General features: G+C 44.8%; 1 protein-coding gene across 3 annotated transcripts; it reads right to left on the reverse strand.

Annotated features, from left to right (window-relative positions):
- Nucleotides 1–2,130: 2,130 nt before the first annotated feature.
- Nucleotides 2,131–12,899, reverse strand: ADIPOQ (adiponectin, C1Q and collagen domain containing). 3 transcript variants are annotated; one of them, XM_006936184.3, is made up of 3 exons: nt 12,747–12,899; nt 3,829–4,050; nt 2,131–2,956 (listed from the first exon to the last, which is right to left on the reverse strand). In XM_006936184.3, exons 1-3 carry the CDS (start codon nt 12,826–12,828, stop codon nt 2,436–2,438), a joined length of 825 nt encoding a protein of 274 aa, XP_006936246.1. In that variant the 5' UTR covers nt 12,829–12,899; the 3' UTR covers nt 2,131–2,435.
- Between the last annotated feature and the right edge of the window lie 176 nt (nt 12,900–13,075).

Here is a 13,075-nt window from a genome sequence, read left to right on the forward strand (position 1 = left end):
GAAAAGAGAACTTCCACTCTCCTCCTTGGGAACCACCAGAAAAGAGGATATCCCTTTAGCCAGATGGTGGGATGGGACGGTGCCAGCGCTGGCACGCTACCAGTCAGTCTTTTGGGTTTTTTTTAAGTCTCTCTCTCTCTCTCTCTCTCTCTCTCTCTCTTTTGAGAGTGAGAGACAGAGCATGTGCAAGCAGGGGAAGGGCAGAGGGAGAGGGAGAGAGAGAATCCCAAGCAGGCTCTACACTCAGCACAGAGACCAAAGCGGGGCTCAACCCCATGACCCTGGGATCATGACCTGAGCCAAAATCAAGAGTCAGACGCTCATCCTACTGAGCCACCCAGGCAACCCTACCAGTCAGTCTTTTGATATCCTGAGGAAAAGTCTAGAAGTATACTGTGTAGAGCCTGGGTGTCAAGCCTACACTGCTGAAGGCAGAGTAGAAGAACAGATAGAAAAAGGTCTTTGATTTCACTTGAGCCTCTGGTTTAAGCCTTGCCTCATGACAGAGCAGCTGCTCTGGTATTTTCCATCGTGCAAGGGAATCTTTTTTTTTTTTTTCCTCTCAAGTTACAGTTGGGTTTTCTGTCATTCATAACATGGCGTCCTCACACACAGTTTACTCCTTCCTCTCTAAACCCCATGTCTTTCGTGGGACTCAAGTGCTTCTACTTCTAATGCTGAAGAGTACCTTTACTTGTAGAAAATGACAGTATGCAAACATTTTAAAAGACAGGGCTTTGTATGTAGAAATAATAGTGGCTTAATGATTAGCAATACACATGCAAAAGGGAATCAGTCAGAATTTAACACTGTAAGCAACACAAACCGTTTCCCCTTTCTGTTTATAAAGAACGCTGCTATTGACTCTACTTTCGCTAAAAACGCTGAAAAGCTTTATTCAAGCTATTGTCTCCTGGGAAGATATTTACCACTATCAATCACCTGTTTTCTTTTTTTGGAATATTTTTGACAATTACAATTGTGTATATTTAGATGTATAATGTGATGATTTGCTATAGATAGAAATTGTGAAATGATCACCACAATCAAGTTAATTACCATGCCCATCACCTCAGATAGTTCTTTTTTGTTCTTTTTTTTTTTCTTCTTTTCTTCTTTGTTTAACACTTAAAGAACAAGAATAGATTCAGAAGGTCCAGGCCTTGCCAGACCCTGTTGGTGCTGAAGGAAAGAATGGTTTCCAAATTCCTTTGTGTGTTTTGCATTGTGGACGGAAGCTACTTCCTTGAGGGAAAATTCTTTAAGTATTCTGGAAAGCACAGTCATCCCAAACCTCAGTAGAAAAGAGTCAAACTATCCAGTGGAACAAGGATTAGGTGCTTAAATTCAGGGAGTTCCTAAAATGAAAATGTTTTCATAGATCAGGTTTAGTTATATGGAGAGACTGAACTGGAGAAAATTCTGCATAGGGATGAGATTCCAAAGGTTGGTCTTCATGAGGCATTTATCAAGGACCTACAAAGGGACTTGGTGGTGAGGGAAGCTCAGTTCTTTCCCATCAGTCGTCCCTGGCCTGGAGGAAGGATGTCTTTCACATTCAGGACTCTCATCTAGCATAACATATAGCGGGGCATAGGGGCACAATGTGTGCGGAAGGTTTGCAGGAAAGAGCGAGCCCATCAGAGAAGTTTCCTGACTAGGTGGCTCTGAGGAGCAGGGAGGATTTCAGCCTGTGGAGATCGAAGTCGCTTTCTGAGCTAGAGAGAAGAGCATGAGGAAAGACACAGAGAAGCCGAAGTACAGTCATTCAGGGGCCATTAGTAGTCCAGTTGGGATGGGACATAGCCATAGAATCACCTTCTCTGACACAGCTCTACCGGGGAAAGGCATAACTCACCATGAAGGCCAACTCGGAGGCCCTCAGATGAGCTGGGTGATTGACTCCCTACCAACACTCCCAAGAGGCCGTGTACTCCTAAACAAGGGCAGGGTCTAGAGGAGAAGGTCTCTAGACCTGGGTATGATTTCTAACTCTGCCACTTAATACCTGTGTCACCTTAGGCAGTCACTTTCAGGCTCAGAACCCAAGTGCAAAAAGAGGAGAATAATACGTTTCCTGTGTACCTCGCAGGATTGGCATGAATATGAGGAAACACAATAGACACAGAATAACACTGTGAAATACTTTATGGTAGTCAGGTATCTTGCCATGTGTGCAAAGCACCCCAGGAAATGTTATTAACCTTTCATTGCTACTGCATAGCAGATCCTTGAGGCCAGGGACCATGTCTTCTTCAGGAACATAGTATATAATTTTTTTAAAGGACTTGATGAATGAATGAGTAAATGAATGAATAATGTTCAGAGCCCTCCAACTAGGTTGTAAAATTAATCTCCTAACTACACTGAGAAACTGCAGACTGTTCTTTCACTTTTGGTTGTCTGGCCCAGTGGAGGTTCTAAGTTAGTTGTGATCAAACGGTGTCATAGTAGAGAAGGAAGCCTGTAAAGGTGGAGTCATTGACGTTATCTGCATAGAGCCCATTATAGTCCCCATCCCCATACACCTGGAGCCAGACTTCATCGCCCGTCTCCAGATGGAGGAGCACAGAGCCAGAGGCCTGGTCCACATTCTTCTCCTGGTACTGGTCGTAGGTGAAGAGCATCGCCTTGTCTCTCTTGTAGAGACTGACCTTGACGTCCTTCAAGTAGACTGTGATGTGGTAGGAGAAGTAGTATAGCCCGGGAATGTTGCAGTGGAATTTTCCAGTGGTAACATCATAGTGGTTTTGCTGATTGTAGAAGATTTTGGTAAAGCGAATGGGAACATTGGGGACTGTGACCCGACTCTCCAATCCCACACTGAACGCTGAGCGGTATACGTAGGCACTTTCTCCAGGTTCTCCTTTCCTGCCTGGGATTCCTGGAAAACCTCTGGGACCTTCAATCCCAGTTACTCCAGTTTCACCAGTGTCACCCTTAGGACCAACAAGACCTAGAGAACGAGAAGACTTCAGTGACCACAGAAACAGAACTCCTGCCTAGGTTAGTTCTAAACCTAAAACACCGTGCTTATCTCCCTTACCCACAACTTGCCCGACTTGCAGGGCAGGGAAACGATGGGGGCTCCCAAAGAGGTGAGTTATACCTTCTCCTTCTACATCTCCCGTTAATTCATCTCCAACCTCATTCCCTGTAAGTCTCTATCATAGACCCTCCACCCTGCCAGCCCTTCACATGTTGGCTCAACCAACCATACTTCTATCCCCTCTGTCTGGAATGCCCTCTCTCTATTCTGTCTACCCATCCTTTAAGGCCTGGCTCCAGTCCCACCTCCTTCTTAAAGCCTTCATTGTTAATAATCCGGATCTGCATTGAGAGCATTTTGTCTCGGTTCCGTACTTCAGGCATGAGTCCACATTCAACTTGGCATATTTGGAATAGGCTTTCTCGTAGTAATCCTTAACAGCTTTGTGCATTAGACTTATGTCCTTAATCAGACCAAGAGTTCCCCAGGAGCAGGACCGCGAGCTGTAAGAGTGTGCATTATGTGTGAATGCCCCTGGGTAGAATGGGAAGTTAGCGGAAATGAAGGGTAACATGAATGTGAACAGATTGGGCATAGTGATGGATGAGGTGGGGATGGGAAAAGGTACAGAGAACATGATGTGGCTAGAGCAGAGTTGAGCGTACTAGTTTTACAGGTACTACCTATTCTCAGAGGCGAACCCAAATCCATTTTGGGTTGCTTGTGGGTCACAGAAAACAAATTCACTTCCTCCCTGTGTCTAGGCCGTAGTCAATAGCTAATGCCTCTTCCACCCCACAGAAGTCTATGACAATGGAAGCCGAAAACCTTGTTCTTACCTGGATCTCCTTTCTCACCCTTTTCACCCGGGGTGCCATCTCTACCATCCCGGCCTGGGGTCCCATTGTGGCCGGGATGCCCTGGAATGCCTGCCATCCAACCTGTGCAGGCCCCTTTTGGCAGGGGAACCACGACTCCAGGCCCTTCTGTCTCGGAGTCCTGGCCGCGAATGGGCAGGACCAGTAGCAATAGAACAGCTCGTAGCAACAGCATCCTGAGCCCTGGAACCCAGATCCGCACCGTCAGCCCTGCGAGCAGACCCCACACAGCACACCCTGTCAGGACCTATGCAGGACCAGGGCCATCTCAGCAGCACCCACTTCTGAGACCTGCTCTCTGAACACTCACCTCTTACGGAAGACTGTTCTAGCAATTTCCACCCACCTTGATCTCTTTTTGCCCTGAAATTTGTAATACTTAGCATTATTCTTTGTGTATGATCTCCTTTCCTCAACAGATCGTGAGTTCAGTGAGGGCAGGACAACACTTTTCCAATTACCTCATGTCTGAGCACAGGACCAGCCTCCTTAGATCGAATTCCAAGAGTCCATTTGTCAAGAATCTATCCCTTGAGTTTTCCAAGGATGATGGCTCAGATCCTCTCCTTCAACTCTAACCAATCTCTCTCTTTCTCTCTGCCTCCTTTTATCTTCTCTACTTCCCTCTCCTTCATTTTTATGTCTGTTCTTCCTTCTTTCTCTTTCATTCTTTCTTCCTCTCCCCATTTCCTAGATCACATGATAGACCATTTGGGTTATTGCACACACACACACGCATACATACACATGAGTGCACACACGTATACACACACTCGCACAAGGCACACACACACAGCCTTTCCCTGAGTCAGACAACCAGAGACACACTGTCCCATGAGGATATGCACTGACTCTGCCTGGGTCACACTTAGCAGCACTTCCTTACCTCCCTGATCCCTATGCAGCTTTCAGGACACAGTAGGGATGTCTTGTTTTTCAGGAAATCCTCCCTCCCCAATCTGGGTTGTTTGTTCCTCCTTTGCACACCCCCAGCGCCCTCACTTACCTCTAACATCGCATTTCCTGCACTACACTGTAATTGCTGATTTGCTCATTCATTTCTCCCATTAAACCACAGGCACCAGGGATGAAGACTGACATACTAAAGCACAGAGTAGGGACTAAAGAAATACTTTCTGAGGAAGAAAAGAAAGGGCAAGAGAGCCAGAGAGGGGAGGGAAGGAGGTAGGAAGAGGGAAAGAAGGATGGAGAGGGGAGTGGATTTTAAATGTGTCTTCTGGGAGCCCTAGCAAAAAGTTCAAGTGGTACAGGTGGCCGGGGACACCTTCCCAGAACCGTTCCTTCATATCCCCCTCCTAGAAGATGATACTCGTCCCCTCCCAGTTTCTGCCTCTGATATCAGGGTGATCTTAGTCCCCTGCCTCTGATAGCCAGCTTCTTGGTCTTCTCAACCTTCTCTCACCAAGGAGTCGAGAGAAAGCACCACAGAAAGGAAAAAGGATCCTGGATCACAGTCATTACTAAAACCCTCTGTGGAGTGTGAAAGGTGCCTAATCCCAAGAACATGCTTCTAAGTTAAACACAGCCTGTGTGTATTTTTCTACTCTGAGCACTCACTATTTTTCATCAATATGCTTATCTCTCAAGGGTTATGCAAAGTCTCCAGAATTGGGTTTGGTTTCAGGAAACAGTTCCTCCATGAGGGATGCAAGAAAGACCCTGATTGGCAATTTTACCCCCAAAGATGTGCATGGCGCCTAGAATCCCATTTCTATGTCCCATCACCTGGGGTCTATAGTGCCCTCTTAATGAGGTACAACCAACCCATCATTCATTCATATATATTCATTTTGCATAGAGAGAGAGAGAGAGATGGATGTAGATATAGACACACACATGTATTCACTAAAACTAATAACATAAACATCTTGGAAACCACAGAAAACAAAAGGATCCCCAGTCCCAAGACTTTCTCTGTTAATTTTTAAACATAATGAAAAAGGTACTTTGCGCAGAAATTCATTCCCAATTTTTGCCTTGTCATTTTCTAGTTCACATAATCATCATTTTAACGGTGTATGTGCTCCTTCCTCAAGTGGATATAGCCAACTATACGGAACCATTTCTATTGTGTTCAACTTTTAGCTTACTTCCATTTTAAAGTATTATTTTAAAATCCATAACTAATGTCCTTGGTCATGGAGCTTATCCGCATCTCATATTCTGTCATGACATATTCTCAGAAGTAATATTAGCGGACCAAAAGGTATGAACATTTTTAAGGCTCTTGATGCATATTTCCAAATTGCAGTTTGTTACACTGTTACTAGGTCGTGTGTTAGTGTGTGTATAAGAGAGCCTATTAACTACTCTCACCAGCAAAATTTTTAAAAACCTATTTTTGTTGTTGTTAGTTTAGGGAACAAAAGAAATGGTACCTGGCTACTTCGATCATTAGTGAGTTGTACATTTTACCAAAGTCCTGTTTTCTAACTTAATTTCCTATCCCAATTTAATTTCCTCATTCATTATACAATCTGTTAGTGGTTTTTGTCACTTAATTTAGTAGGGACACAATGTGCTTTTTAAAAAAATTTTTTTAATGTTTATGTATTTTTGAGAGAGAGACAGAGAGTGAGCAGGGGAGGGGCAGACAGAGAGGGAGACACAGAATCCGAAGCAGGCTCCGGGCTCCGAGCTGTCAGCACAGAGCCCGACACGGGGCTCGAACTCACAAACCGCGAGATCATGACCTGAGTCAAAGTCGGACACACAACCGACTGAGTCACCCAGGTGCCCCATGTGCTTTTGAATCAATTTGTGTGAGCTCTTTATGCCAACACTTTATCATATATGCCATGACTATTTTCTTAAGTGATTATTCTGTAGATTATTCTTCTGTTTATCCTGATTTTTAAGTGGCAGAAGTCTTAGTTTTTAGAGTCAACTCTGCTGATATTTTTCTTTGCCTCTAAGTTTTAAACAGTTCTCAGCCATTCTATGTTTTGGTAAATATTCTATTTTTTTATCCTCTGATGTTTGATATATTTTAAATTTCACTCTTTAATTCATCTTCGATATTTTGTTTCGGTGTAAGCTGTGATCTAAAATACTCAAATGATTTCTCCCTATTTGAAGACTGGCTGTTTAAAGACACTTTCAGTTCATCTTTTCCCTCTCTATTGAGCTGATAGATCATTTAGCAAAGAACAAATATGATCTTATAAATAACGTGAGAATTGAGAATGAGGTAGACTGATAGAAGGAGGGGTAGAAACTGAAGAAACACGGCAGCTAAGACAGAAAGGACTGGACAGACTCTGTCCCCTCCGCAGTGGTGGTGAATCTCTAGCCAAGGCTCACTCTTTTCATCTGCATGTACCGTTGTCGCCCTCTACTGATTTCAAGGGCTCAGGAGGGCGTAGTCCATAGCTCCTGGAAATAAAATGAGACACAGCATGGGCTTGGCTTGCCCCACAATAAGAAGAAAGAGGTGAATGAGATTAGAAGCCAAGGAGGAGAGGCCGGCCAAGCCCCTTTTGTGTTTAGGAAGAATGCTTGTTGTGAGGCTTTGAAGACTTCATATGCATTTGAAATTTCTCACTATTTGTCACCTTCATTCTTTCTCCTTCTGGGCTTAGCATTACAAGTCCCAAGAAGACCTCTGAGAGGTTCTGTGCTTGCTTTCTCCAGAAATGAGGAGGGCAGAATCTATGAGGCTGTGTCCTTTTCCACAGGGAGATGGGAAGAGAGAAGCCAGAATGCAAGAACTGGTGGGGGCAGCTATGGAAAGACCCAAAGATAAAAGGAGATTGGGGGCTGTCTCCAAACTGTTGGGGGGAGTGTGATGTAAGAAGGTCTCTGGGTTCTCTGGTTCCTCTTCCTCTTTGAAAAATCAAGATTCTATTCTCCCAGCCTTAGAGAAGGCTTTCAGCCCTCAACACTTTGGCGTTATGGACAGATTTTTCCACTAACAGGGACAACCAGTCTGGGTTCCATGACAGTGGCATGGGGTGGAGGAGGTACTGAAAAAAGGGGTGGAGTGGGGCACCTGGGTGGCTCAGTTGGTTGGGCCTCCTACTTCAACTCAGGTCATGATCTCGCGGTTTGTGAGTTCGAGCCCCGCATCGGGCTCTGTGCTGACAGCTCAGAGCCTGGAGCCTGCTTTGGATTCTGCGTCTCCTCCTCTCTCTGCCCCTCCCATGCTCATGCTCTGTCTCTCAATAATAAATAAACATTAAAAAAAATTTAAAAAGGGGGGTTGGGGTGAAGATGGGTACACGATTCTAGGAATTTTCTCATTCTAAGAACAGATACTGGTTGCAGAAGAAAGTTGTCTTCTAACCTAGTTCTGAGTGGAAAAAGCGGCAATTGATAACAATTGAAGGCCAGTGCAGACGTGTCTCTTAAAAAAAATGTATTCCAAAATTATCTGTGTTCTTTGCTTAGATATGGCAATTGTTACACTTTGATTTTGAGAGATTTCTATTTCTACAGCGGAGAACACTATTAAACGAAACTGTAATCTAAGACTCCATGGTGCCTGCAGAGACAAGTCTTATATGGATCATGAAGCTAACTCCCAAGCTACACTTATAATTCTGTTTCTGTAGAACTCCATTTGTAAAGTTCTTGCCTAAAATGTCTCATGTAATCTTCACAACCATTTTGAGAGATGGTGTGAAAGAGAAGGACATCACATGCTCTATGATCTTGGTGCTCGGGTGGGAATAATTTGTTCTTACCTATAATGTGTTTCAGTCATGTATTTGTTGGAGGATTAAGAGGCGTAATCCATATAACGTACTTAGAACAGGGCATGGCACATGTCAGTGTTTAATGTTAGCTATGACTGTACCCATTTTAGAGATGAGGGAAGCGGATTCAGGAAAGTTAAGTGACTCATCCAAGAGCCTAGAGCTCTTAAACGAGGAGGAGCTGGAAATCAAATTCTGGTCTTCCAAAGCCCAAAAATAGAGTCTTAGGCATAGTTCACAGGAGGAAAAAAAAATGCATCAGGATTACACATCTGCCTTTTCATATTCCACTCCATGGGATGGGGGACATAAGAAAAAATAGAATGAAAAGCCCTCCAGGTTATGATGCAAGTGCCCTGGCTTCTCGTCTAGGCTCCACCGTTAACTCGCTGGGTGACTTACTTATCTCCACCCCACCCCCAAATCTCATGTTCTTTGCCTCCAAATTATTAATGATATTATTAATGATTATTAATGATATTAATCCTTACGCAACCTATTTCACAATCTTATTGTGAGAGCCAGTTGATTAAAAGTCTGAAGCATTTTATAAACTTCCACACATATAAGTCAAGAGAAGGGAAACTAACAAGTATTTATGGACCACCTGCTATGGACCACTGTACATCTACCTGTCCTTTAATCTTATTTCAGCCCTACTACTCCAGGAAGTAGGACTCAGTTCCCACACGACAAATCCCAGGACCAGAGAGGATTAATAACTTCTGTCCATGCATAACAAGGAAGAGTGTGGAGGTGCACTTTAAAATCCAAAGGCCGAGTTCTTTCTACTGCACTGGCTCTCATGGTACGCCGTGTATAGGCATGGATCCATTCATTCTTAGAATTATATGAAACCATAAGAGACTCTTAAAAACTGAGAATAGGGGCGCCTGGGTGGCTCAGTCGGTTAAGCGTCCGACTTCAGCTCAGGTCACGATCTTGCGGTCTGTGGGTTCTAGCCCCGCATCCGGCTCTGGGCTGATGGCTCAGAGCCTGGAGCCTGCTTCCGATTCTGTGTCTCCCTCTCTCTCTCTGCCCCTCCCCCGTTCATGCTCTGTCTCTCTCTGTCTCAAAAATAAATAAACGTTAAAAAAATAATAATAAAAAAAAACTGAGAATAAACTGAGGGTTGATGGGGGGTGGGAGGGAGGGGAAGGTGGGCGATGGACATTGAGGAGGGGACCTGTTGGGATGAGCACTGGGTGTTGTATGGAAACCAATTTGACAATAAATTTAATATCAAAAAATAATAATAATAATAATAAAATTAAATTAAAAAAAGAATTATATGAGGGATGGCCATGATGTTCTCTGGATCCTAAAGGGCCATATTATGATCTCTCATTTTCAATGCTAAAATTTATAAGAAATTCCAGGACACCTGGGTGACTCAGTCAGTTAAGCGTCTGATTTCAACTCAGGTCATGACCTCACGATCTGTGAGTTCGAGCCTTGCATCGAGCTCTGTGCTGACAGCTCAGAGCCTGGAGCCTGCTTCGGATTCTGTGTCTCCCTCTCTCTCTCTGCCTCTCCCCCGCTCACACTCTGTCTCTCTCACTCTTAAAGGTGAATACATGTTTAAAAAAAATGTTTAATATATAAGAAATTCCACTTTGACCTGCTGGAATTTCAGTAACGACAGCAGAATCCTACGAAATACAGGACAGAGTCTCCTTTAGGGCTGGCAGGAAACAGAGCAGTATGGCGGGGGGGGGGGGGGTGGGAAAGGTCAGCAAATCTGTGCCAACCCTTGCAGCAGGAAAGGGCATTAAAGCACAGATCACTCAGTCCCTGAGAGCCAAACGAACCCCAGAAATCATCTCACCCCTGCCCTGCTTCTACAAACAGGAGGTTAAGGAGAAGGCACTTATTAGATCCTCATAGAGGCCAGCTCCCACACTAGCAGCTTTCACGCATTATTTTATTTATTACTTATTTTAATTTTTACAAGAACTCCATGAAGTAAGGAAAAAAATCCCAACTTTAGAGATGGGGAAATTGAGACATTAAGGACATGACCCCTGAGAGATTCCTGTTCTGACTTCCAAACCGGTAAGCTTCCCATCACATTACACTGCCTCTAAAAAGCCTCTCAGACTCAGCTTCAGAATCTACTGAACCCGATCAGGTAAGAGGAGGGACGTGAGAACACTTTGAAATTGGTCAAGGATACTTTGGAGTAGAAATTACATAAGGCACTTTCAAACTTGATTTCTTGTAACCTTCCCCACGACCCTGCTCTTGATTCTACTATAGAGAAGAATCTGAGACTTGAAGAGACCAAGATGTTGGCTTAAGATCACGCAATTCTTAGTATCCAGGGCGGGGCGGCTGGGGAGGAAAAAAAATCATACAACTCTTGTGGGTTATATGCATTCGCCATTTTTAAAGGTTAAAGTGGTAGAATATTGGGAGTACCATTTCACATGGTACAACCTAATGATGAATGACAGAATCAGGAATCAACTCAGTTTGGTCTAGCTCCCAGGAGGATTACCTGAAAGCTTTCTTTCTTTTTTCTTTTTTTTTTTTTTCTTTTATTTGAGAGAGAGTATGAGCAGGAGAGAGAGAGAATCTTATCCTTTAAAAATTTTTTTTTATTTATTTCTAAGAGATAGAGAGAAGGGGAGGGTCAGAGAGGGGGACAGAGAATCTGAAGCGAGTTCTGTGCTGACAGGAGACAGCTCAATGAGGAGCCTGAATTCACAAACGATGAGACCATGACCTGAGCCAAAGTCAGATGCTTAGCTGACTGAGCCACCAAGGCACCCCTTACCTGAAAGCTTTCACTCAACCCTAGGAGAGCTGTCAGCATTCCTATGCCCAACACACACACACACACACACACACACACACACACACACGCATATATTCTCAAGAACTAGTAAAGCCGAACATCCCTCCAATGCATTTTTAGAATCAGTCGCTCTCCGCATGAAAAAAATCCTGACTGAAAATTTCTGCTCTCCAAAGCTTCTACCTTCTGACTTCAGCCAAGTCGGGCCACTAATCTCTTGGCTTGACAAGGAGTAGGTGGAAAGTCTGTCCCTGCAGCCACCTTAGAAAGGACAAGAAGCAAGTCCTGTGTCTCTCTCTACAACTCCTCAAGAGTTAAGGGAGGAAGGCAATGAGGACTGCCGATTGAGCTGCAGGGCTCCATTTCTATTTCTCTGCTTGAAGAGCAAAGCTTCATGCTCCTTTGGGCATGTTCTACCAGCATAAAGGGCTCCCCTGCTCCACTACCTTGTCTGGAGGAGCTGGCCTTACCCCTAATGGAGGGAGTCACCAGGAGTGCGGTGGCTGCATTCCCTGTGAGGACTGCTCTGAAAACCAGAACCTCTCCAGACCAGGGATCCACATCCACTGACACAAGAGGGATGGCCTGATCTCTAAAATCCTTCCTGCTCTGACGTCTGCCTCCTACACCGAAAACAGCCAGATGCCTCAGGCACAGCACTTGCTGGGGCGAGCAGGATTGGGCGTGGCAAAGGCCAGGCAGACCCATTGGTTTCAGCCAGAAAATGTCTTCTAAAAATAAGATTTTCCTAAGTTTTCAGTATATGCCAAGCTTGCATTACTTCATTTGAATGTCTCAATCGTCCTGTGAGATATCCCCACATCCCCATATTTACAGATTCCCTCAAATCCAGACAATGATTTTGTCTCACTCATCTTTGCAAGTCTACCCAATGTCTGGTCTATAGAACTTTCTCAATCAATATTTGCTGAGAAGAGTCAAGTAGCAGAGCTGGGTTCCAGACTCAACCTGAGGTCAGAGCTCAGGCTATCCCCAAGCTGCCTTTCCTTGCCTACCTGGTCAAGCTGAGGAGTGATTTATTTCCTTCTCTTCTTATTTAATTGAACTCTATCACTGGACCATCCCTCCTTCCTCACGGATCCCAACCTTTTCTCTGGGTAGGCATCGTGCCACAGAGTGAATTGGGCAAAATTCAAGATTTTCACCAGAGGAACAGCTCCTTTACTCTTGGAGCTGTGGGAGAATCAGGAAAGAAGCCCAAGGTCTGTCTGCCTCCACCAGTGCTGCCCTCACCAGAGTTTTGCCTGTACAAGAGAGCCTGGGCATACCCCAGCCAGAGGCTCCATTGCAAGGCAGCCATCCCCACCCCCAGCCTGGAACTGTGATCAACTTGATCTTACCCTCAGGTGTAGAATCAGACCCACAGACTGCAGTCAGGATGGAAGTGAGGAGATGGTCCAGCCTCTGCAGCCTGGTACTCATGGGGGCAGGCAGTCCCCACCCCACAGTTGTCTCTTCCCATTGGCTAACCCTGTAAGGGCCAGAGGCCAGTGGGAGGGCACCTTGCCCCTGGCAGCTGCCTCAGGTCTCCACTCTGGGGAACCTGCTGCAACCCCCCTTGGGCTTGGGAAGCCAAGTGGATCCACAGTCACAACATTCACATTCTCAGGTCTTGGCTCCTTTTTTTTTTTTTTTTTTTTTTTTTGGCTTCCTACAATAGCAGTAGAAG

Source organism: Felis catus, chromosome C2 (assembly GCF_018350175.1).
Source record: "Felis catus isolate Fca126 chromosome C2, F.catus_Fca126_mat1.0, whole genome shotgun sequence".
NCBI classification, from domain to species: domain Eukaryota; kingdom Metazoa; phylum Chordata; class Mammalia; order Carnivora; family Felidae; genus Felis; species Felis catus.

What these genes read in the sequence shown, in the direction of transcription:
- ADIPOQ (XM_006936183.4), bottom strand. Translation starts at nt 12,828, where the DNA reads ATGAGTACCAGGCTGCAGAGGCTGGACCATCTCCTCACTTCCATCCTG. An exon ending in GTCTGATTCTACACCTGAGG is followed by an intron (nt 4,078 to 12,746) that starts GTAAGATCAAGT and finishes GTCTGCTCGCAG; the next exon opens with GGCTGACGGTGCGGATCTGG. An exon ending in GGGTGAGAAAGGAGATCCAG is followed by an intron (nt 2,957 to 3,828) that starts GTAAGAACAAGG and finishes CTCGTTCTCTAG; the next exon opens with GTCTTGTTGGTCCTAAGGGT.